Here is a 27,106-nt window from a genome sequence, read left to right on the forward strand (position 1 = left end):
GTTGAATTCCTTTGCACAGTTTATAGCTTATTTCCTTATCCTTCATCACTGGAACTCTCTGGGTCCTGCTGATGGTACTTTCATTCATTTAGGGAACATCAAACAACTGTTATGAGCCAGGCATTGTACCCCTAAATAATTTTTAAGTCCACTCCATCCCTCTCTATTCCTAGTCCTCCTGGCTCTACACTGTATAGCATGCCTTAAAGCCATGACTAGCCAAAAACCAACTCATAGTCTTGTTCGCATGGTCCACTGAAAATGTCCAGAAGCCAATGGGAGGCCCAGGAGTCTTACATGGAAGTCCAGAATCTGGCCCCATGTTAGATTTCTACTTTTCTAAGTGCTTAAGGCCTTTGGTACTTGTGGCCTGCCCAGTATAGTTATGGCTACCATTGTATTTCAGGCAAGACTCTTGGTATGTTCCTCATCTACAAAGCCACTAGATCTCAAACCCCAGAAGACAACCAAAAGTTAACATTGCATGTTAATGTTTCATACATGTGTATGTATTCACTAAAAGGTAAGGAATTGTTTTATCCTTAATTCATCTTTTCATAAATTTTTCAGGTATATTATTGATTTTGCATTGAAATAGTTTTGCAAAAGCATTTTAGCTAGAATCCTTATTTAGCATCTTGCAGACCACAACACCTAGTAATAATGATTTTTCACAAAAAGAGGGACATGGGTTTTTGTGACTTTGCTTTAAAAAAAATCAATAGAGCATTTGTGCCTGTATTAGAGATTAAAATAGCTTTTACCACACAATTAAGGTAGGCTTTTTTTAAAAACAATATAAGAGACTGTGTCAAATGTCCTTGCCCCCACCCAGAAAATTTCTAAGTCTCTTAAAAGTTTAAAGATACAGAGGAAGGGGAATGACTAAATATGAAATTAAGGACGCTGAGTTTATATCCCAACTTCAGTGCCTACAAAAAAGTATTGGGAGAATACTTCTTCCCGTGTAAAGATGGAGTAATAACCCCACCCTTTCCCCAGGTGCTATGAGGTTTGAGGAGATTGCCTGAGCAAAGAGCTGAGTAGAATGTGATATGGGAAACAAAGGCAAAAGAAAAAAGTAAATTTCCTTACAACTTACAGCCCACTGACATGTCCTTAAAACAGGCAGAGTGATGTTCTTTCTGCCCTCAGGTCCTTCCCTGTGCTTTAATAAAACCACCTTCTTGCACCAAAGATGTCTCAAGAATTCTTTCTTCGCCCTCGGCTCCAAACGCCAACATTTCTACATCAGGATGCACAGATGTAGCCACTTTCTATCTTGAAGCTTGAGCTGTATGTAGACTAGGGCACCATCCACACAGAGGGAATTTTAAATTTTCATCTTAATAACCATTGACTGAGCTGGGCATTGGGGATAAATGGGGATTAAGGTGAGTAAGATCTATCTCTCCTCCCAAAGACTTCATAGTCTGGCAGAGATGACAGACCACTTTAGTGAATGACAACCCAACACAGGCACCAGAGTCAGATAACTTTGATTGAACTCCCAACTCCTACTCTTTGTAGCTGGGGGACTTTGGAAACGTTATTTCCTATCTTGAAATTTCAGTTTCCCCACCTGAAAAAAATGAGACAATAGTACCCATACCTTCTAAGTTGTGGAAGGAATCAGATAAAGGATTGAGTACAATGTCTGACATTAGTAAGTAATCAATCTTTGTGTCAAGATTATTACTCATGTTATTCCCGGAAGTTGCAAAGACCACAGATTTGAGGGACCTTCAAAGTTAAGTTGGAATCCTATTACCAGGAAGAGGAGGATCTATGTACCCTGCCTTGGTAAGTTAAAGGAAAAGATGACTTTTTTTCCAGGACTCTTGTCATCCACCAGTGATGGTGACAGTGAGTGGCTGATACTCAGTGAGTCTTGGCATCTGTCTCATAAAACAGTAGGAAGAACCAGTAGGGCTGTGTGGACAAGCATGCCCCAGTGTCTGTGAGGGAAGAAATATAGGGTGGTTCACATTCATGCAGTGGTACAAAAGGCATCTGTGAATTATCTAGGCTACAGTTTATTTCTCTTTATTCTGGTACTTTGCCCACAGTGCTCCCTTCACACGATGGACAGCAATTTGAGGGGGAAAGGAAACTGAAATTTGCCTGGGCTAAGTAAGATTAGGCTTGGACACTAGTCCATTTGCCTATTCATTTATTCATTCATTTCAGGATTTGCACTCATTTCTGATTCCAAAGTCCACATTCTTGCTATGCTCAAGGGCCCTCTCATGCTCACTAAATGCAAACCGGGAGTAGGAGACAATCCAACAGTTTGTTTAAAGTTTGTTGAAATTCAAAAAAAGCTAATCATTAAGACATCCAAATCATTACAAGTGTTTCAAATAATTTCCAAGTGTTTTAATAATTTTAATACAAATAATAGGTGCCATTTGTTGAGTACTTACTGGGTGCCAAGCACTTTACATGCATTTATGTCAATTTGTGTGAGTGCCACTTGATATAAACGATTACCACATACATTCCCTCAACAGTTTTACAACAACCCTTTTGGGGTAAGCAGTCCCTCCCTCATCTTCCTTCTCCAGTTATGAGACTCATTTTACAGACAAGGAATCTGAACTGCAGAGAAGGTCAAAGGACTTGAACAAAGTCACACCATCAGTAAGTATAAGGCCTTTAGAAATCTTTGCCTGTCCAGTTTGGTTCCAGCCCCATCATGTTCAGACAAAACTCTTTGGTGTTCTCTTCATATACCCGGATCCAGTTCTTTCCAACCTACCTCAGCTGCCTCTCTAAAAATCATCTGCCAGTGATAACCCTGAACCTAACAATTCCTAGTCACCTAATCCTTAGGAAGCTGTATCCATAGTGGACCTCAACTTGACCCTGACTCTCTTTAATCAAATTGTTCAATAAACTTTTATTGGTTACGTTAGCAAAAATAGAAAATGCATTACCCAGTAAAAAAGTTTCTACAAAGTTGAAATTAAGAAGTCTATCCATGCCACAAGGAATGGATAGTATCAGGCATATTTATCCCTGACAGGAAATACTTTTTGAATACTTACCATGTGCCAGGCACCACTGGAGGGGCTGAGGAGATAAGGAAACAAGACAGACAAATACCCTGCCCTCATGGAGCTTCCATTCAAGTGAAGGGAGAACAAACAAGTAATAAAAAATAAAATAGGTTAAGATAGCAGTGAGCAGTATAGGGGAAATAATGCTGGATAAGGGAGATAGACAAAACAGGGAAGGAAGGAAAGTTCTTCTGGACTACGAATAGGAAGGCTCTCTGAGGAGAGGTAATTTGAGCAGAGGCCTGGGTCAAGCGAAGGAGGTAACCAGCCAGCTGCTTGAGGGTCTAGAGGTGTGGGTAGAGCAGGAAGGCACTAAGGCAGGAGCCAGTTGGGCATCCTGGAACAAGACAAGAGGGTCAGTGAGGCTGGAGTGGTGATCTGAGAAGGTTGTGAGAGGCAGGCTGAAATCATACAATACTGGATGTTGCAGGCCAAGGTTAGGAATTTGGATCTCATTTATTCTACCAACAATTCTTTGGAGTACATGGTATTTACAGAGGAAAACACTGAGTTCTAAAATGATTATACAACTCTCTCTGCCCCTATGAAATCTCACCATTCAGCTGTGGAAGTTTCATATTCTATATTCTTGCTATCAAATGAAAACACGGGTTAGTTAAGAGGAAAATGAAAATGATAGGGAAGAAGAGCCCATAGAAGAGTCCACAATCCTCCCACACCACCCTCCACCAGGAACCAGTCTTCAATAGTGCTAAATGAGTAGAAATCTCAATGAAGACTCAGGAAAATAAATGCAGTGTTCAATCCTCTCTGACCAATGCAGTTCTTTTGCACTCCCCAGAACTAGAAATACCATTCCCAAACTGCTATCCTCTCCATCCTAGTGACCATTATTTATATCACAGATATACTTCTATGTCCAACCACATTAACAATGCCAAGATAGCTTCAGAAAACAAGGAATCTTGTTGCTTGGCAAAGCCAGGGGCGGCAGATACACCAATTCCAGCTTAGGCTAGCTATTCCCTGTAATAATTCTGTACTTATACCAAATTCAGCTAAGAGGAAAAAGAAACTACAGAATTTCATAGAAAATATTAATAACAGCCCTGACACTAAAATAAAAAGGACTTAGAAATGTTTAAACTGGTTAGGCAATGCCTTCAATCGGCCTTCTCCAGAAATTCCTGATGACTGATCCCCTGTGAGTTACTGAGTGTAGAGAGGGGCTACAAAGGAAATATAGTACCAAGGTTAGGAGGTTGGGCTCTGAAGACTACCTGGGTTGAGGGGGTGGTTGTAATGGTTTAATAATGTAATTCATGTAAAGTACTTAGTGTAATGCCCAGCACATAGGAATAACTAAAAACCAAGCTGTTATTCTTATTACCATTATTGCACAGATAAATAAACCCCAGACCCTTCCTGAAGGATGGTGAAGAACATCACTAAGAAGAATACTACTAAACAGAGATGCCAGGAACAAGGGTACAGGGGAACCAAGCTGACATATCTAAAACATATTTATTGAGCACCTACTCTGGGCTCAATACTTATGGCTAGGAATATAAATGAAGTGGACAATATGACTTATGCCCTGGAGAAATTCACTACAACTTTCCTTTCACTAATGGATGGTTCTGAATCAAATAAGTAGTTCATAAGCATCCATGTCTAGTGTCACACAAAACATAAATGGAGTTTCTGCTTTTAAAAAATAGCTCTTTGGAGGATGCTGGGTGGCTCAGTCAGTTAAGCGTCCGACTTCGGCTCAGGTCATGAACTCCACAGTTCGTGAGTTTGAGCCCCACATCAGGCTCTCTGCTGTCAGCGCGGAGCCTATTGGGATCCTCTGTCCTCCTCTCTCTCTGCCCCTCCCCTGCTCGTTTGTGCTCTCTCTCTCCCAAAAATAAATAAACATTGAGCTCTGGGGTTAGAACAGACAACCCATCTAGGGAGATAAGGTTCAACCAGAAGAAACAGTAGGAAAACAAGCTAAGCATGAGAAGGTGTGAGGGCAGGGTATAAATGTTACAGAAACCAGAGACAAGAGAGAATAATGGGGGCCAGAGAGATCCAAGAGGGTTTCATTAAACAGGGGACAGAGAGTGAGGTATCTTCCTTAGCACAGTGATTAGGTTGCCATCCAGAGCAGGCAGTCTTCTTAGCTGGTAAAATGATGCTGCTGTTAAAGAAATTGAAATATGACACAGAGGTACATAAACAGAACTTGCATGAAATGAAATCTGTTTCATATGAGACTGTAGGATGTAGTAGAAAGAGCATGGACTTAGAGCCACAAGGCCTCGGTGATTATTGTCTGTGAAATCCTGGGTAAATTATTCCTTCTGAAATACATAAATGTTTGTGAATAAGCAAAATAAATAGAAATTAAATTATTATACACTGTTTAAATCAGGTACAGCTCTATGGACAGCAAAACCAATCTCTGATCCTAGAAGGGAAAATGTCTGTGAAATGAAAAAGGGATTACTTTTAATTCATTTCATCCAGGGGAGCCAAAACAGAATAGGCCATCCTTTTTGGGAAAACTTATCTGTAGACTTCCATGTAAATCCATAGCCATCTCAACTGAATACTTGCAAGAAGATCCATGGGTTTCATACAACCACGTGTGTGATGTTCAGAAACGGAATTCAAAACTCAACTCTTGATCACCTACTATGTATTAGATTCTGGGATAGGCAACAGGTATATTTTGATGAAAAAGACACCATCCTTGTGCCCCTGCAGAGTTCACAGGCAGTTAACCATGCTGTTCTAACATAGTGCCAGAACTCCTTCTACTACCTACTACTAGACAGCATAGACTTTAACCCCTAAAACCTCCAGCCATTGGTTCCAGGTTAGTCTTAACTGCTCCCCCTTAAAAGCCTTTTCAAAATAAAAGATGGAGGTTCACCAACTCCCCTGAACCTGATTACCCCATCTCAACCACCCCAAAACCAGTCCAACTAGAATGCTCTTCCCCAAATACATTTCTTATTCTATGTCTAGTCATGTCTACTTTTTTATCTCAGAAACACCTTCAGGGTCACCTGGGTGGCTCAGCCAGTTAGGCATCCAACTCTTGAGCTCAGCTCAGGTCTTGATCACTAGGTCATAAGCTCAAGCCCCACATTGGACTCTGCACTGGGCATGGAGCCTACTTTAAAAAAAAGGGGGTGGGGGGAAGACCTCCATTTCCCACCCTCATCTCTCCATAATCCTGACCACCTAAAACAACACCCCTAGGTCTCTCCCCCCTAACCTGTATTATTTTATTTAATAGTTTATTAGCTTGTTATTTATATGCCTGTCCTGCTAGAATGTAAGCTGTGTCCCCAGCACCTACCACAGTGCCTGGATGCAGTTGGTACTCACAGAACATACAAATTCTATATCACTTGATACCTTTCTGACAATATCTGTCCCTTTTGGCATGGTAATATTATATGTGTACTCATATGCATAAATATGTCTTCCCTACATGGTAGTAAATTCCTTGAGGGTTTGTCTGTTTCACCTCTGTATCCTCTAATACCCATGATAAAGTGTTTCCTTGATTAATGCTATTGAATAAATAATGTGGTCTCTTGCTTAAGACCTGTAGAATAAATAAATAATATGATCCCCTTCTCTTCAGACTTCTTAATCTTGACTTTGTCAAACCTCTGCCTCAATCCTCAGAAATATGAACATAATTTGAGTGGTAACGTGGAAAAGTTAAGGACCTTTTAACCACATTTCTTCTGCTTATTTTTAAGAACTATACTTGATCACCAAGTTTAAAGGTTATTTTTTCCCCATCCAGCAAACCCTTACCTGGTACAGCTTTTGCAAACACCTATCAATTTCTTGGGGGTAAAAAGTGAATCAAACCTTTAAAAAGCATGCACTCTTCTAGAGTGCACCAATCTCTGCTTGCTGTGGGTATAGCTATTTTTATCAGGTGATACTGTGATATTCCTTTTCAACACATGATATTCACTCTTTCAAGCTGTTCGACACTGTTCTATTTGGTTTTATGTTACATCAATGAGACAGTTTGAGGGAAAAGGAAAAATGGGACATGCTATATTTAGTAGCACCACTAAAACCCTAAATAAAAACTACCCAGTGTACATCCAGGACCCTACCTTCCAACCCAAGATTAAGGCCAAATAGGAAATGCCTTTATCCAGGAGATATTTTTCCTAAGAATGTTAATTACAGAAAGCCATTTGCAGTGTCTCTAAAACTTTAAGGAGTTAAAAGTCATACATAAAAGTCACAGAAAGGCCAAAATATTACTGTATGTATTTGTATTTTCATAGTATTTTCACTCTGGGAAGTATCAGCCTAATTAGATTTTAAAATGATAACACATCTGGTTACACATCTGGACAAGATGAGTTTGAGGCAGTCATGTGACAACTATGAAACACTGGTTAACAAGCACTAAGAAGAACAAAATTCAAGAAGATTTAGGCTGGAGTATCAATGTCTCTACATAAAGACATACTGTGAAACTAGCCACATCTTCACCTCTCCTTGTATCCATGCCCTTTGCAATGTGACTTTGTAGATCTTACTATCAAGAGATGTAATCTTTTTTCCCCATGCCTGTATCTGGGCTGATCTTGTGATGTGCTTTGGCCAACAGGATGCAGTAGAAATCCCAGTGTGTCAGTTCTTGCTTACTTTCATTCTTTCTTGGATTCATGCCTACCTGTCATGTGAACAAGCCCTGACTGTCCTTCCAGAGAAAGAAAGACTATGGAAAACATCCCAGTGAGCCCTGGGAAGACCATCCTGGAACAGCCTGTAGCCCACTGACCCTACACATGTGAGAGAGCCCAGCCAAGATCACAGAGCTACCTTCCTGCCCTAGACCTGACTGCAAATGTATGAATGAGCACAACTGACATCAAAAGAACTGTCCAGCTGATCTGTATACCTATATGCAATTATAAACACTCACTGTTTTAAACCACTAAATTTTAGAGTGGTTAATTATATAGTAATAGGCAACTGATACAAGTAACAATAAATAAAACAACCTATCAGGAGCCTTACTATGTGCCTAGCACTATGCTAATAAGCATCTTACAGGGGTTGTTTCATTTCTTTCTCACAGTAACTTTATGCAGTAAATATTACTATCCCCATTTTACAGATGACAAAATTGTGGTCCAGAGAGTTTAAGTTGACTTCCCCAATGTTGTATAGCTAGCAGAAAATGAGGCCAAAATTCAAATCAGACAGTACAACTCTAGAGCAGCACTCAAGCCCAAAAAAAAGGATCTTCTACTTAATCCAAGATAAATAAGTAACTTTCTTCCAGTCTTTTCTACAACAAATAATCTGTCCTAACCTTTCCCTGTCCTTCTGATTTTTCCAACACAAAGAGCTATTTCTATGAAGAATAACCTTAACAGCAGTGATTTAATTTGCTGATATATTATCTCATTTAATCCTTAAACAAACCTGTGAAGTTTCTATCATCAACTTTGTTTTAAAAAGAAGAGGAAAAAAAACGAAGGGGGGAGGAGCTCAGATAAACTAATCCACCTCCCTAAGTCACACAGCCTGTGAGCAGCCTCATAGGGCTGTAACTCCAAGTCTGATAACTCCAGAGCGCAGGCTCATGCTGCCTGGCTGCTCTTCTGAACCACCTCTGGGTTCTCCAAGCAATTCAATCTTTCCTGCAGTTCATTCCCCTGTGGCCCAATTGTTTCATTTAGCAAATATATACCAAATACTTCCTATCTGCACCAGCCATAAAAATGGCTCCTGAGGAGGATTCAAAGCATTTAACTCCATGTTCTCTGCCTTCAAGGAACTCACAATCAGTTGGGGATTCAAGACTGAAATACACAAAAAGACTGAAATTTAAGAAGTATTAGTAACTGTCAAATGAATGGAATAAGCAGTCAGATTCCAGAGTTCAAAGGAAAGCGAGAGAAACATGGACTGGCAAGGCTTCACATGGGAGGGACCATGACGGATGCACAGGATGGGAGTTTCCTGTGGGAGCACAGTCTTCCATTGCTGTAGGAATATGATTTTGTCGTAGGGTTGTCATGGTGATTGCTTCTTCAAGATATCCACATGGTGACTATTCAAATCTGGTTGGTTTGGACAAGAGTAATTCCTTGCAGGGGGGCAAAAAAGACTCATCTGAGAGGTGCCTGGCTGGCTTAGTCAGTAGAGCATGCGATTCTTTATCTTAGGGTTGTAAGTTCAAGCTCCATATTGGGTGTAGAGATTACTTAAAGATAAAATAGAATCTTAAAAAAAAATACTCATCTGAGAGTCCTAGCATATCCAAAACTTGGAAGGGTTAATAACTGGATTCTGGAAGCTTGAAGCAACTACCAGCTCATGACAATCAACAGATTCAGAAAACAGACAATAAGTCTAGACATTGTCTAGACCAGTCCCATTAGGTAGTAAAAAAGATGGAGAGAAGGACCAAGAAGAAATGCAAGGCATGCATAATGCATACAAAATGTCAGCAGCTTGTGTTTCAGCTTTTGAGAGTCAGGGAAAAATTAGCTACCAATAAAACACCTGCATTTGAGAAAACTCAACCTGTTTCATTTCCAGATTATTTTTTTCTGTTCTCAGAATCCAGGAGAGGCCCTTCTTGTTCTGACACAATTAAGCTTCCCAGGATTACCTCTTGCCATCTAAGCCCTTCCATGCTACAATGCACTGGCTACATTGTGATGCTTGCATTTTCTCAGCATACCTAGCTCTATCACACACCCATGCTGTTCCTGGTCTCTGGGGCTTTGCATAGAGCCGTTCCTTCCACTGGATCTCTCATCTCCTTTATGCACCCTATGCATCCTTGGTTTAAACCTTCCAGGTTGAACAGAAGAAAAACAGAAATCCTGTGGGGGAAAAAACCACCATAAAGGAGGAAACAGGCTGGTACAGTAGGCCTAAAACCTCGATGGGATCAGTGGTTCCAGGTACAGTGGGAGGTTCTAACTGAAAGCCACATTTAACAGTGCAAGAGAAGATGTGTGATAATGAAATAACTCTTGTCACTAGGAGCCCATGTCACAATATCATGGGATCCCTACAAAAGCAGGTAGACATAAAAAGAGGAAAATGCTTGGGGCACCTGGGTGGCTCAGTCGGTTAAGCATCTGACTTTGGCTCAGGTCATGATCTTGCGGTTCGTGAGTTCAAGCCCCGCATCGGGCTCTGTGCTGACACCTCAGAGCCTGGAGCCTATTTCAGATTCTGTGTCTCCCTCTCTCTCTCTGACCCTCCCCCGTTCATGCTCTGTCTCTGTCTCAAAAATAAATAAATGTTAAAAAAGAGGAAAATGCTTGTGCTATTGACAATAGCCAAAGTATGGAAAGAGCCCAAATGTCCATTGACAGATGAACGGATAAAGAAGATGTGGTATACATATACAATGGAGTATTACTCAGCAATCAAAAAGAATGAAATCTTGCCATTTGCAACAACGTGGATGGAACTAGAGGGTATTATGCTAAGCAAAATTAGTTAGTCAGAGAAAGACAAATGTCATTATGACTTCACTCATATGTAGAATTTAAAATCAAAACAGATAAGGGAAGGGAAGCAAAAATAAAAACTGGGAGGGGGACAAAACGTTATGAGACTCTTAAATATAGAGAACAAACTGAGGGCTGCTAGAGGGGTTGTGGGTGGGAGGATGGGCTAAATGGGTAAGGGGCATTAAGGAAGACACTTGCTGGGATGAGCACTGGGTGTTATACATAGGGGATGAATCACTGGAATCTACTCCTGAAATCATCACTGCACTATATGATAACTAACTTGGATGCAAATTAAAAAATAGAAAGAAAGAAAGAAAGAAAGAAAGAAAGAAAGAAAGAAAGAAAGAAAGGAAAATGCTTGACCAGTGACTGGAGAGAGGGGAGCATCTGAGATCTGGAGTATGAAAAATGGCAACAAACTCAAACTGGCAGGAGAAAGAGCAGATGCTCCAAGAGGCCTTGTGGGGAGAGCAGTGGTCAGCTGATGAGATGAATGCAGCAAGTCTTAGTACTAGATCATTCCAGATGCTGATAAAGGAACAGAAATCTAGAGACAGGGGCCACAGAGGAAGCTGAAAAACAAGCAGGTCACATGTAGGTGTTTCCAATAGTGGTGGTAGCACAGTGGAAAGGCAGCTTTATAGCAACAAACAGAACAGCATACAATGGCCAGGATATATGGTAAAAGGAGGCATCAAAGAAGAAAAGTAGAAACGTAAGTAGGAGGACATATTATATGATTATATTTGTAATAATGATAAAAATATTCAATTTGTGAAAGGTTTATTCAACTATAAAGCACATATCAATGATAGGCATTATTTCATTTGTAGGAAAAAAATAGCCTTTGAGTATGCCCATAGACATAAGAGAGGGACAGAACTGATAGCATGCCATCTGGTACATGGAAGAATACAGACATACTGGACTCAGTGACAAAGATTTAATTTTTTTTTTAATGTTTATTTATTTTTGAGACAGAGAGACAGAGCATGAACGGGGGAGGGTCAGAGAGAGGGAGACACAGAATCTGAAACAGGCTCCAGGCTCTGAGCTGTCAGCACAGAGCCCGACGCGGGGCTCGAACTCACGGACCGCGAGATCATGACCTGAGCCAAAGTCGGCCGCTTAACCGACTGAGCCACCCAGGCACCCCAAAGATTTAAAATGACCTCATCTAAGATCTATGAACTGGAGGAGTCTAGGGGACATTCCGGTTGTATTTGTTTAGAACCCAATTGCCCTGCTAGAATGAAAACTCCTTGAGGTGAGAGACTGTGCTTCTCATTCACCACTATTACCAGTACCTAGCACTATGCCTAACACACAAGGGACACTCCATAGATATGTGTTTACAGTCTTAATAAACAAATGCATGGATGGATGGATGGATGGATGGACGGATGGATGGATAAAAATATCAGCTTACCATATCTGTATCATAAACAAGATAGAAAGCATTTGTCCATGTGTGAACCCAAGTTTTAAAGAAGACAAAAACATCCCTGAATTCAGGCCTGCTGATGACAGTGAGAAAAAAAGTGAGATTCTCTCAAGAGAAAGGTATAATTCATTTGCCTCCTTACCATTCCCGTCCTGTGCATTCTCTTCTAACATCTCTTTTCTATTCACAGCTTGAAAGGTTCTAGGTTTGGGAGTTAACAGGCGAGCAAACAAATGATTCTCCTCATTCATTGATTCAACAAACACTTTTGTAGCTAGGCACGCCACTAGGCACTGGGCACATGGACAAGCAGGAGACAAGCAGTAAACATCAACTAAGGTGGTTGTGGTATGGTAAGACAGATGGTTCCTGAAAGAATACAGAACAATCATGCCCAACTCAGTTTTAGGGGGGTCAGAGAACATGACAGGCATCCCAGATGGCATGGGGCAGGGGGATAAGAAGAGGAAGGGGATGTCCATACCAGGGGTAGAGGAAGTGAGAAATGACACAAATTAGATTCCTTCCCTTTAGACTCTCAGGCCCCCTGCATTCATCTCATCATTGCACTGAGAGCAAAGATTGAAACCATCTGCTTATTTTCCTTGTTTTCTCCACTATATTATGGGTTTCTTGAGAGAAATAAGGGGCTATATAATTCATTTCTTTATTTCTAGAACCCAGCAGAGTTTCTGCCATACAAAGGATACTTAATTGGATAAGAACTTAAAAAATTTTTTAATGTTTATTTATTTTTGAGAGACAGAGACAGAGAATGAGCAGGGGAAGAACAGAGAGAGAGGGAGACACAAAATACGAAGCAGGCTCCAAGCTCTGAGCTGTCAGCACATAGCCCAACGCAGGGCTCGAACCTACGAACCGTGAGATCATGACATGAGTCAAAGTCAGTTGCTCAACCGACTAAGCCACTCAGGCGCCCCAATTGGATAAGAACTTTAGAATGGAGAGGTAACATACCCTAATGGTTTAAGAACATGATTAAAGGCACTGAAACCAATTTAGCTATGAGACCTTGAGCCACCTCTCTATGCCTTGTCTTCCTTATCTGTAAACTAAGGATAATAATAGTACCTACCTGTATTAGTTGTGTCCTCCAAGAAGGAGACACTGAGATAGGGTCAGGGATGCAAGAGATTTATCAATTTATTGTGAGAATACAGGGAGAGGAAGTAGAATTGGAGAGAGAGAGCCTCACACCACAGTAAAGATCAGACAAAGGCTTGGCCAACCCAAAGGGGAGCTCTGGGACAAAGATTTTCAATAAGAGGAGTCCCACATTGGGCAGAAATGGTCAGGCTCTGGTATTTCCACCATTCTCAGTCATTGGCTGGGACTGTCCAGAAAAAGCATGCCCTTAAGGCACTGCAATTGGAGGCTGTTATTTGTGCTCCTTGCAGATAAAGTGAGTTGTCTCTTGAAGGGAGGTCTGAATAGCAGACCTCCATGGTGGCCACAGTACCTAATAGGGTTGTGATCTTCCATTAGTCAGTACAGATAAAACACTTAAAACAGTGCCCAGAAACTTAGTATGTACTATTAAAGTATTTCAGTCTTTTTTGGGAATTATAAACTCAGAACACCGTAGGGGCTAGGCAGGAAACATAAATGTGTAAATTGGCCTGAGTAAAATAAAAGGGAGAAAGAGGGCCCATGGTCTCTGTAGTTTACCTGGAGAGTACATAATCTACTTAATGATATTAAGATTAAAAACAATATCAAAGAAAATAGCAACTATTAAAGCCTGGCTAGGATTCAAACTTTGAAAACTTAATTTGTATATAATTTTATGAATAAACAGAAGCTATTATGCAAAGATCTTGTCAATCATTTGTGGTCATTGACAGCTAAGCAGGGCATCACAGGCACTCTGTTTTTCACAATCCATGCTGGTGAACTTGGCCTCTTTGATATGTTAGGAGTGATATTACAATCTCAGAAGGCATCAAGGAATATTGGGGTTTCTTCTGTATTTGGTTATTCAAAGTTTTGATACTTTTTAATGTATGGAGATGCTCTGCTGGATTTGAAACGTGTTTATTTAAATTTTTCTCCAACAAGAGAAAAAAAGAAAGACTACCTTGAATGAGGAATATAAATCATGCTTGAGTATTACAAGGCACTCAGGGTATCTGTCCCTTAAGAAGTAAGCAGACAGCTTTGTCCAGCCAGACTCCAAAAGACAGAGTAGGTGTGGCATGACCAGAGTTCTGGGCCTGTGAGGGCATGGAAACATGAGCTCACAGTGCCACTGGGTCCTGAGGGCTGTCTGAGACTTGGCAGATGACAGTGGGAATACTGCTGCTACAAATGGGGTCATGCTGGTAGTAGTGTCACAGTTAGAAGAGGACCCAGTCTAGCATATCCTCAGCTACTGCCTGCCGAGGTTCTTCTCAACATGGTAATAGCAGGAGACTGCTTCACAAAGTCCTTGGTCATTGCTCTGGATCCACCTGGCCCAGGCAAACTGCAACTCTGCCATCAGTGCTTACTCATGACTTAGCTGCAAAGGGCAATACCACTCATGAGTCCTGAGTGGGGCATACTGATGTACTCTGAGCTGATGAGGGCAAAAGGAACATGGATACCCCAGTTATACCTGATTACGTGTAATAAAGCTTCTACTGGAAGTCAAGCTTTTGACTTTAGATGTCAAGTGCCTGTATAACCATCCTTGATGACACATGAAAAAGTCATACCAATCTCTCTGAACTCTGAATTCTAAGATCTATATAAAGAGATTTGACCATTTATTCTGTTTTTAACTGCACTGGTAGTATATGATAGACAAACTTGAGGGCACAGAATAACCTTTATTTGAATTTTGCATCATAGTATAATATTTTTAAAAATAATTTATCAAGGCAAAATTTACATATTATGAAATTAACCATTTTAAAGAGAACAATCAGTGGCATTTAGTACATTCACAATGTTGTTCTCTCTAGTTCTATCTAGTTCTAAAACATTTCAATCACTCCAGAGTAAAACCCCTTTGTTCATTTAGCAGTTTCTCTCCATTCCCACTCCCATAACTAGTCCCTGGCAACCACCAATCTCCCTTCAAATTCTTTGGACTTTTCTATTCTGGATATTTCATATAAGCACAATCATGTGTCACCTTTTTTATCTGGCTTCTTTCACTTCTTTCAGTGTATTTTGGAGGTTCATCCATGTGGTAGCCTGTACCAGAACTTCATTCCTTCTCATAGCTGAAGAATATTTCATTATATGTATATACCATAATGTTTATCCAGTCATCCGTTGATGGACATTTGACTGTTTCCACCTGATGGCTATCATGAAGAGTGCACTATAAACATGTGTGTACATGTACCTGAATAACTGTTTTCAATTCTTATGGGTACCCATGTAGGAGTGGAACTGTGGAGGTCATATGGTAATTCTATATTTAACATTTTGATGAACCGACAAACTTTTCCACAGTTGTTGCATCACTTTATAATCCCACTGGTAATATATGAGGGTTCTAATTTCTCCCCCTCTTCACCAACACATTATTATTATTATTAATTTTTATTTTTATTATGGCCATGCTAGTGGATGTGAAGTGGTATCTCATCATGGTTTTGATCTGTATTTCACTAATGACTAATAATGTTAAACATTTTTTATGTGCTTTTTGGCTATTTTTTAACTTACATGACAATCAGGGATACAAATTTAAGTTATAATTCAATTGCATATGGGACTCCCAAATGCAAATAATGCAACTGAGGTGATGATTGAACAGATACCTACTGTGAGCTTCACTAAGTTCGTCCATGTACAGGTCATGATAACCACACCACAACTCACTAAGTTTTAGTTTAGTTGTTTTCTTTTCAAACATTGATTGTAAAAATGGGTTTCCATTTCAGAAATATTATCTTTAAATCAGAAATATATGATGCCTAAGAAAATGTAAGTTCCACAAGTGCAATAATTTTTATCTATATCATTCTCTCTGAATAAGGTACATACTAAGCACTCAACTAATTAAAAAAATCAAATTGACTATCTGGCCTCAGAGACTGTAACTAAATGTAGATAGTAAAGTAGAAGGATGCATCTACAGTAACTCCTTAGCATTTTTCTGCTCAGGTTCACTGGGTAAATGATGATGCCATAAACTAGGATAATGAACACAAGAACAAGAACACTTATAATAAAGAAATTATCTCAGAAGTCTTACCATTGGTTCAGAGTTCCATTTTTACTTTTGTTCTTCAGTTTTAATGCTCCTTTTGTACCACTCTTTTTTAAAGTTTATTTGAGAGAGAGAGAGAGAGAGAGAGAGAGAGAGAGAGAGTGTGTGTGTGTGTGTGTGTGTGTGTGTGCACGTGCACACACAGGGGAGGGGCAGAGGGAGAAGGAGAGAGGGAATCCCACGCAGGCTCCACTCTGTCAGTGTAGAACCCAATGAGGGGCTCCATCTCATGAACCAAGAGATCATAACCTGAGCTGAAATCAAGAGTCAGATGCTCAAGTAACTGAGCCACCCCAGAGCCGTTATACTACTCTTTTTATGCAGAAAATGTAAGAGAAAAGTGACAGAATTTTCTACAAACATAAGGTAATAATAACACTGCTACTCACAAACATTTCTCACCTTAATTTTTTGTGGTTTGCTTTTTCTTCTTATAGGTCCTATCCTGTCCTCATCCATGCTGAATATCACTCCATCCCACATATGTCCAATTTTCCATAGGAAAAAAAAAAGACCATTATGACAGTCTTTACAGTACAGGTTATCCCAATTTCGTTTGGCAACTTTATTACGTCTCTTCTGTCTTATGAATCAGAGAATGTCCCACTGAACAGAACTTATCTAGAAAAGCAGATAAGCAAAAAACTGATCTAGAACTTATCTAGAAAAGCAGAAAAGCAGGTCCATTGTGATGCCATATGACAACATTTTGTAACTAGAGGACAGATCACTGAATTTTTGTTTACTTCGGTCACTTCTCCCTTGTAGAGTGTGATTCTCCCATTTCAAAAATCAGAAAAAATAATTCAAACTTACTTTAATTTGGTAAAAATGTTTGATACCACTTGTATTTTGAAATTATTTTAGTATAAAAATATTATAACCTTGCATAATATACACCTGAGAAGAATAGATCACATCTTCAGAGGAGAGAGAAATACTATTTCAACACACAGTAAGAGTGTCCCATGTATACTAAAATTTTTTCTTCTGCCCTATGTCTCCAAACAACATAGTAATTTGACTTCAAATTACAGTATAGTATTACAGTTAGTATCATTTTCCCCTCAACAAGTGATAGTATGAGTGGACAGGGAGAGTTTGTAGTACAAAACACTCACTTGTAATACAAACTTGGGATCTGACTTCTATTATTACAGTTATGCACCAGGCACTTTCAGGAACACTAGCTCCAATGACCTGAGTAAGATCCTCAAAACTGCTGCTTCCCAGATGACCCTTTGTTGAGAAATTCATGCTGTGAGAACTAAAAGATCTTTAATATCAGAGATGTAGGGAAAAGATGGCCAACTCATCTTCAGGGGGAAAAAATAAAAGAAAAATCCCTTCTATAATAGCAGCAGAGCAAGCTAATACAGGTCAACCACAGGTGTCTATACATTGAGTAAGAGGCCAGAGTTGTACAGAGTCCTACTCAGGCTTCTAGCAGCAAAAACATGACTCCATGGCATGGACTCCCTAATTAGAAACTCTAGTTGATGACAACCCCGAATTTTTGCTTTTTATCTTTTCCTTGCTACCACCCTCACCTCATCTTTCTGACATTTTAATTCAAATCAGTAAAAACAACTTCAAAACTTTTCTTATAAAGGTTTTGGTTGAAGGGCCTTATACTAAGTCATTTGCTCAATAAATATTTGTTGATTGTCCACTAAGTAGAGGGTCCCAGAACTCAGTAGAGGGTCCACTAAGTAGAGGGCCCCAGAACTCAGGAGATAGAGTGATGAATAAAATCCATTTCTGTCCTTGGGGTGCCTGGGTGGCTCAGTCAGTTAAGCATCTGACTTCAGTTCAGGTCATGATCTCACAGTTTGTGGGTTCAAGCCCGTGTCGAGCTCTGTGTCTCCCTCTCTCTCTGCCCCTCCCCAGTTTGTGCTTTCTCTCTCTCTCTCTCTTTGAAAAATAAACATTAAAAAAATTTTTTTAATCCATTTCTGTCCTCAAGAAGTTTGGCTTCTTTCCTCAAGTGTGGCAATTCTGCCTGCAGGGGCCACAACGTTTCATGTGATGATTTCCAACAGAACTCTGATGGGTAAGTGGTTCTCCTGACAGATACTGGGGCTCAGGGCAAGGGTAGTTGATTTTGTAGGCAGAGAGAACAACAAATGCAAATAAGCAAAAGCAAATATGAAGCATGTTTGGTCAACTGCAAATAATTTAATATTGTAGCAAGTGGAGGATTTGAATTGGAGAAAATGAAGGGGCATGAGGTTAAATATAAAGGTAAGGATAGATGGAGAATGACAAACCAACAGCTTGGGCTTTATCCTGTGGAGAGTGGGGGACAGGGAAATGATCTCTAAGTTGAGATCTACAACTTAGAGACAATGTATGGTGCTGGGGAACAGTTGGAGGGGAAGAGACAGGAAGGTAAGACAATGTGTAAAGAGGACTTCATGGTAGACCAGTAGAGAGATGAAAAAGGAAAATCACAGATTATTCACATTGTCCTTATTTTTCATCACCCCGAATAACCAAAAGCAAACAGTCTAATTGCTTCCTGATGTTGTCTCCATGCTTTTCTTATGAAGATATGATATGTTAAGGATTTTGTCTGGGGGCAAGAAAGTGAATAATATTTCTTTCTAAAGAGCCCTATTCTTTACACAAAAGCCTTTCCACATTTAAGGAAATACCAATAAATAATATCCCATATAATATACTTTTAATCGGAGACCAAAGTAGAAAGGCTTTTCAATAGTATCCACCAGCTGGAATATATTCCTCTGTGGTATATTTAAAATTAATTGTGCCTCTGAGTCACAAAAATAGGATTCAAGTCCCTATTCCATCATTTACCAGATTTCTCTCATTGGCAAGTCACCCAACTTCTCTAGGTTGTCATCTTTAAAGCTGTGCCTCAGTCAGGGTCCCAGACAGGAAATGGAGGGCACACTCAAAGCGTAAAATTAGGCAGGGTTTAATGAAGAGAATTCATCAAGGGAGATGAAGCACCCCAAGCTGGCAGAAGTGGAGACCCTTTGCCATCCCTTAGACCTTAGAAAATCCAGAGAGAAAGCTACAGTTGTAGGATGGTAGGGGTTGTGGCCTTCACACACCACTATTAACCAACAGCCTAGCACTGGAACTGAATTTCTTTCTGCCCTCAGATATCCTGCTAGTACACCACTGGCTGAATCCTTCCCAAAGCAAAAGGACAATGGACCTCACTGATGCAATCTATGAAAGGCAGCCTCCAAAGCCAGAGAAAGGATGGGGAAAAGGGTAGAGAATAGATCTAGAGAGCAAATGGAAGACACTCAGTCCAAAAATGTAATAATGGCTCTCCACCTTCACATAGATTTGTTGTGAGGGACAAATATGTAAAAAAATTCTTCATAAACTGTAAATAAAGTAAACAAATATGATAATTATGGGATCCATCCAATAAGAAGTAAACAAGAAAATGCTATGGTGTGGGAATCCTGAGGTTGACACATCTCAAGCTTTCCAATCAAAAGTATCCCCTGGGGCGCCTGGGTGGTGCAGTCGGTTAAGCGTCCGACTTCAGCCAGGTCACGATCTCGCGGTCCGTGAGTTCGAGCCCCACGTCAGGCTCTGGGCTGACAGCTCGGAGCCTGGAGCCTCTTTCCGATTCTGTGTCTCCTTCTCTCTCTGCCCCTCCCCCGTTCATGCTCTGTCTCTCTCTGTCCCAAAAATAAATAAAAAAACGTTGAAAAAAAAAAAAAGTAAAAAAAAAAAAAAAAGTATCCCCTACACTGGAATTTTTACTTTCTGCTTAAAAATTTAAGTCATGAGGACACAAACCAAATTGAAAAGGAATTTTTCAGTACCAAATGTTTAAGTCAAAGTGAAAAATTGATTCCCTAGTGAGGTCAGTGTGACAACAGTAAGGCAAGACTCAGTCATCTGCACATCAGCATCTCCATGTTAGTTTCCTGCCCTTCCCCTTTCCCAGCTCCAATTCTAACTTTCGCTGGCGCCAGAATCAGCAACAATTCTAGAAGTGATTCCATTTTTTATTGTGGTTCAGAACCAGTTCTTAAAAGCACCAATACATTTGTTAAAGAAACATTCAGGAAGCATTTGCAGAGCCCCTACAATGTGCGTAGTATATAGGTTAAACATCTATCTACTTAGCAGTGTATGATGAACCATGACAAAATTTATTCAGCATACAAACATTATAATCCAATTTATAATCTTTTTTTCCTTCTTGTTCACTCCTCTCTAGCCTAGAGTGACTTTCTTGCTGTTCCTTGAAGCCTTCTAGGTACACTCCTGCCTTAGGGCCTCTCCTCTAGCTGTTCCCTCTGCTTATTCTCCAGGGAGACATATGGCTAACTTCTTTACTGCCATCAAGTTTGTTCAGATATCACCTTCTCAATAAGGCCTGCTCTATTCAAGATTGCAATCCCCCACCCAAGCTCCTCATCTCCTTTATCCTACTGTACTTCCTCCAAGCCCAGAGCACTTATAACCTTCTAACATGCTATATAATGTACTTGCTTATTATGGCTACTTTTAATGTCTATCTCCCCTTGCACCCTTATTGACAGGGATATTTGAATTTTGTTCACTGCATTATCCCAAGCACCTACAACTGAGCCTTGCCCATACTGGACACTCAACAAATATTCACCGAATGGATGAGTCAGTTAATTATCCGATCAGTCATGTGAAATGAGGCTCAGTGATATTAGCAATTTTTTTCTTAATGGAAAATTTTAAAGTCAAAAAAAGAAAGTTTTGTTGGCATTGCATTTTAAACCTAATAGCCTCACCTCAACTATGATTTGTTCCAAGTTTTTGCTTGTAGGTAAAAACTGATATAAGTGATGATTAATCCCCATTATAATTAAATATAAAACCTGCAACATTTCTATTAAAAGAAATGTAAGATAAAGAATAAAGCTGGTACTATAAAAGATAATAAGTGTTTGTAATTAACATGCTGTGGATAACTGTAAACTCTATCATTATACAAATAAAATGTAAAAATTCTTAAAGCAACTGGGAACACTGCAGCAGCTGCAACATCAACACTAACCACTTTGCCAGTTTGTTCAGAGGCTGTGCAAATTAGCACAAACTGATAGTAACACACAGAATGCATTTGAAAGCCATTTTTGCACAACATAAGTTTAGTTTTTTTTTCTTTAGATAAAATATCATGTCCTGATGCGTGAACATGAAGAGCCAAGATGAACCTCAAACTGGTAAGGGGAATAAACCATGAAGTGGGCAATTTAGGTACCTCTGAGTAAACTATCTCTAGGCTTTGATTTAAGGAACAAAGGTTGTTTGTGCAGTAAACTTGGGTCCATAAATTCATGGTTTGAATATGTACAAAATATGTATAAAGGTATTAGTATAATTATTTTGTTGGACAGATACCTGGAAAGTCAAACAAGAGCTCAAAAGACAGCACTAAGTATAAAGGTATCAGAGGAGTAAGTGGTTTCTTTCCAGAGAGCCAAACCTTCTACCTCCGTTATCCAAAGTGCTAAAAAGGCAGAAAGATTAGGAAGCTGCTGTATAGCTATCTTTCCCAATCAATGAAGGACATGATTTTTAGTGGACCCATGCATGGAATACTCAGCTTAGACAATGACCCTAACTCTGCCTCAGTTGTAATTGGACTTACATGTAAAAGGTGTGTGTGTATGTGATGGTATGTTTGGGTTTCTCACTGCAGTAGGGAACTACACCATTTAGATCAAAATTGAACTGTTCTAAAACAAGAATCAAAATCTGACTTGTTTCATATTCTATTGTTGAGCTATTTTGAAAGAACCAACACAGCTTTTTACTAGATACCATGTGTTGTGGGCTGACCTATAACCTCCCAGAATTAATATGTTAAAGTCCTAAACACCTATCACCTCAGAATATGATTATTTGGAGATAAAGCCTTTAAAGAGGTAGTGGTTAAGGTAAAATGAAGTCATACGAGTGAGCCCTAATTCAAATATGAGTAGTGTTTTTATAAGAAAATGTGATTAGGGCACATACACACACAGAGAAAAGACCATGTTAAGATAAAAAGACAACCATCTTCTAGCCAAGGAGAGAGGCTTCAGGAAAACACCTGTTTTTCACATCTTTATAGTGAATTGACATTAAAATATACATAATGTTGATTTCTGACCTCCAAAAAAGATGAATATGAATCTATCAGTTTTAATAATAACATCTAGCATATATTAGCATTTACTACATGCCTGGTGCTGTGCTAAAAACATGTTAGGTATCTCACTTAAGTATGAACAATACAAAGAATTTACTGAAAGCAAGAAAAGGGATAGAAAATGACTCTGGCCTTTCAGGAACTGTGCCTACTTGATGGATATATTATGTAAACAAGCACTACTGGATCAAATAAAACATTTTAATCTGATTTTAAAAAGCTATTTAGTAAAAACTAATGCTATATGTAAGTTTCAAATTAAGTAGCATCTCAGCACAAGCCACACATTCTTCTTCATAGACCATCAGTCCTGGCAACAACCTGAAAAATGAGAGTGCCTTCTATGACCCAACATAAACTTATGAAGAACATATGCTCATATGCAGAGAGGCCTCTGGAAATGAATCACTAGATTAAGCAGAATTAGGTTGGTATGTCAGCTACCACCTCCATAAAGATATATACTTAACATATTGGGAGATTAATTTTCTTAATTAACTTTATTGAGATGTAATGCACATACAACCAAATGCACAGATCTTAAGGGTTCAGTTTTGATGAGTTTTGACAAATGGATACACCCTTCTAATCAACACCCCAATCAAGATATAGGATATTTTAATCACCCCAGACAGTTCCCTCCTGCCCTTTGCAGTCAACCTCTCTATCCAACCATAGGTAGGTAGGTATTTTTAAGTAGATATAGTAATAGTGATGGTAATAGCTATTGCTTAATGATAGTGAACAATAGGAGTATTTGCTGAGTGCCTAATGCCAGGCACAGTACTTATATAGTATTCTATTTAATTCCCTGTTGAAGGTTGGTATTATCCCCTTTGATCTACTGGGAATAAAAAGGGAGGGATGGTAGGACCAATAAATTAATTATGCAAGGTCAGATAACTACTGAGTGGTGAGATGAGACCTGAACCAAGAACATCTGAATTAGAATCCCTTATGTTAAACTATATTGCCTCTACACAAATGCTAAGGTGTTCTCTGTTAATTCAAAACACACACTACATAGTGGAATTAGTGAGGCCACCAGCTCTACATCACAGCCTCACCACATCCAAGTACCTCATCTTAACAAGCAAGCAAAGGCTTCAGGGTCTAATACTAATGATAACTAAAGAGGATTACTTGCAAATTCTTTAACTGAAAACCTGCTTGTAAATCCCTCACATATTTCTAAAGTAGTTGGGAGATGGGGAAAATCCTCTATATAGGTGGGTGGGTCACAACTCCATCAGTCCCAAAGAATGGTTAGTGGTTTAGAAAACGAATGGAAGGAACCCAACCATCCACTTGTTCTTAGTCAACCACAGTGCCACAGCCCACTTTACCCAAGGAACACAAGGAAAGGCAGTGTGCAGCACTGCACTGTCATTTTTTTTATGGATTTGTGGAGGCAAACATCTGGATTGAACCTTTTGATTCTTCATTACACTAATTTTATTCAGTTTAAAATTCTACCCACTCACATTTACAAAACACTTCACACAGACTACTTCCCTCATGAATGAAGTTCCATTCAAAACTTTAAAACATCAAACTTATTCTGAAATGACTGAGGTTAAAACTTATTCAGTGTCAATTTGCAAGTGTTATAAAATATAAAAAACTAGACACAAATGCAAGACAGAAAGGGAGGCAGCCTCTTTAAGGGGTACTACTAAAATAAAGCAGCTAGGGGTGCCTGGGTGGCTCAGTCCAATGAGCATCTTGATGAGACTCTTGATTTTGGCTGAAGTCATGATCTTGAGGTTCAGGGGACAGAGCCCCCCCCCCCCCCCAGGCTCTGCACTGACAGAGCTAAGCCTGCTTGGGCTTCTCTCTCTCTCTCTCTCTCTCTCAAAAACTAAACAAACATTTTAAAAAATAAAATAAAATAAAGCAGTTAGGTAAGGGGCACAGATAGGCTTTCAGGATCCCACAAGGCTCTTGCCAAACTGCGTTATGGAGGCAGTATTTGAATCGCCAAGAGGAAGATTTTATGAGAATTACCACCGTTGAACGATACCAGCTAACACCTTGGGAATCAATAAATAAGACTCACTTTTCCCCAAACCTGGAGGTGTTTCCTAGAAGCCCTTACCCTTGGTTTCCCTGTAGTCTACCTAAATCCCTTAAGATATGTTGGGGGAGGGGAGGTTCTCTTCCTTTTAGAAACGAATTCGTCTCCCGTAAATTAAAGACTTCAGGACGTGTGTTTACTGAATCCCCAACGTTTGACAACCCCCAGCCCAAAGAGAAAACAACAATCAGAAAACACTGATAGCCCCTAGCCAACACCTGAGCCTTCTTTTTCCTCCGCTAAACGAGAGCAGTGCTTAGTGCAACAGAAGCGCCCTCTCAATCTCATCCAGAAATATCCCAAACCCAGGTCCACAGCTGCCAGTAATGGGGGGAAACCATTGGAGAGTGCAGCTTCTCAACAATTAACGGGAGTCACACAGAGAGACAGGCCCCCGGAGGATCCACGCCCGCTCGCCCAGCACCCTGGGGCCTTGCTCGCTCGAAGCCGCCCGGACTTTTTGGCGCCACCAGCTAGTTCAGCAAAACCACTCCGAGGACAGCTCTCGAAAGGCGCAGAGGGGAGTGGCGCAGGGCGGCGGCTTCTCCGCGAGGGCACTGTCCGCAGTTGCGGGAGAGAAGGCGCGCGCCCACCCAACTTTCGGTTGTCTCCCCAGAGGCCAGGGGAGTCTCGGGAGGCCAGCGGGGGAGTGACCCGGAGCCCAGCGGGAACAGAGCTGCCAGATGGGCGAGGGAGGGGTCTCCAGGAGTCCTCCGACCAAAGGCGCGCGGCGCGATTCCCAACTGCAAGGGCTCCCACTCCCTCGGTGGGAATCGGGGTGGCCGGACTGGGCGCCGGGGGCAGCCGAGTCCCGGCCACGTGGCCGCGTGGCCGCCGGCTCCCATGACAGCGGGTGGGCGGGGCGTCGGGGGCGCGGGGCCGATCAGAGGCGCGGCTACCTGATTCTTGAGGCGCATCTTCCTGGCGGTGCGGTCCGGCAGGAGGCGGCAGCTGCTGGGCGCGACACGGCGAGCGGGGCGCGGGGCGCGGCGCGCGGCGCGCGGGGGTACGTCCGCTGAGTCGCACAGCGCTCGCTAGCTCGCTCGCCCGCCCAGCGCGGCGCGGCCGCTTCGCCACCCCCGCCGCCGTCGCTGCCGCCACCCCCACCGTCGCCTCCAGGGGGCGCCCCGCGCGAGAGACGGAGGACTGGCCCCTGTGAGGCAGGCTCCCTTTGTGGTCCTGGCGCTTGGCCTGGAATCTATGCTGGAAAAGGTGAATGAATAAAACTTCTCCCTTTCCTCCAATACTGCTGCCTGTTCTTAAATTTTAAGCGTGGTAGCTGCTTTGCCGTTCATGTCTACCAACACCATTTGGACCAATGTTATTGGCAAAACGCTGTGCTGAGCCTTGAGCGTTTACAAACTTGCCCACTTTGGAATCCTTAAGATAAATCTTACCCTTTGTGGGAAGACACACTAGGAAAATGGCCTGTCTCCGGTAGGCAGTGTGGGCGCTTTAAGTTGGTCCCTCAAGCCATGTTTAGCTAGTTGACTCCTGTCCAAGTTATGTCCAAAGAGAAGTGAGAAATGGAGACAATGAATGACATCACTAAACCCCAAGCAAAATGGCCAACACTTTTGTGCTCTATAATTTAAAATAAATGTGTTAATGATAATTTAAGGTTAAACTGTTTGTTGGCCTGATTTGGGAGAGCCCTTCAGTTTTACTGCCTGGCCTGCTAAACCACGCCAGAGGTTTGAATAATATACAAAGTTAGTTCCATGCTGGGTAATGTGATGATAATTAAAAATGTGGGTGGGGGCACCTGGATGGCTTAGTCGGTTGAGCTTCCAACTTGGGCTCAGGTCATGATCTCATGGTTCATGAATTCAAACCCCTCTTCAGGCTCTGTGCTGACAACTCAGAGCCTGGCGCCTGCTTCAGATTCTGTGTCTCCCTCACCCTCTGCTCCTCCCCCACTCACACTCTGTCTCTCTCTCGAACATAAGTAATAAACTAAACATAAAAGAAAAAGGTAGGTCAGGGACCCCTGGGGTGGGCTCATTCGGTTAAGTGAGTGAGTCTTGATTTTGGCTTAGGTCATGATCTCACCCATTGCAAGATTGAACCCCACCCACATAGGGCTCTGCACTAACAGTGCAGAGCCTGCTTGGGATTTTCTCTCTCCCTCTCCCTGCCCATCCCTTGCATAGTCTCTCTCTCTCTCAAAATAAATAAATAAACATTAAAAAAAATAAATACATAAAAATAAAAATGGGTAGGTGAAAAAAAAATAGGGCAAGTGGCTTCTTTGGCTCTCCTGATCTTTATAAAACTTCCATGTTCTGAATTCAGAAACTCAAAGACCATAGGGTTGTAGAGAACATCCATTATTGCCTACAGAAAATCTACCTTGATTCAAAATACAAGAAATACAGGTATGAATATGAATTACTAAGTAAACTGCTAAGTTACTTAGTAATTACTTCGTAATGCTCAGGATTCCCAAATTTTTTCTTGTTTTAGGGCTTGATTCATTGAGACCTTCAAATAAACTAAAGAGGAGGCCTAGGTAATAAAAGGACTTGGGGGACACCTGGGTGGGTCAGTCGGTTAAGCATCCAACTTGGGTTCAAGTCATGATCTCACAGTTTGTGAGTTCAAGCCCTGCATCGGGCTCACTGCTGTCAGTGCAG

General features: G+C 40.9%; 1 protein-coding gene across 1 annotated transcript in view; it reads right to left on the reverse strand.

Annotated features, from left to right (window-relative positions):
- Nucleotides 1-25,511, reverse strand: part of ELAVL4 (ELAV like RNA binding protein 4) — a 146,075-nt gene extending 120,564 nt beyond the window's left edge. Inside the window, exon 1 of the mRNA XM_060621430.2 lies at nt 25,370-25,511. Coding sequence (XP_060477413.1) covers nt 25,370-25,387 — 18 coding nt within the window. The 5' untranslated portion in view covers nt 25,388-25,511. The remainder of the gene's footprint in view (nt 1-25,369) is intronic.
- Nucleotides 25,512-27,106: the final 1,595 nt, after the last annotated feature.

This window comes from Panthera onca, chromosome C1 (assembly GCF_046562875.1).
Source record: "Panthera onca isolate mPanOnc1 chromosome C1, mPanOnc1 haplotype 2, whole genome shotgun sequence".
Lineage (NCBI taxonomy): Eukaryota > Metazoa > Chordata > Mammalia > Carnivora > Felidae > Panthera > Panthera onca.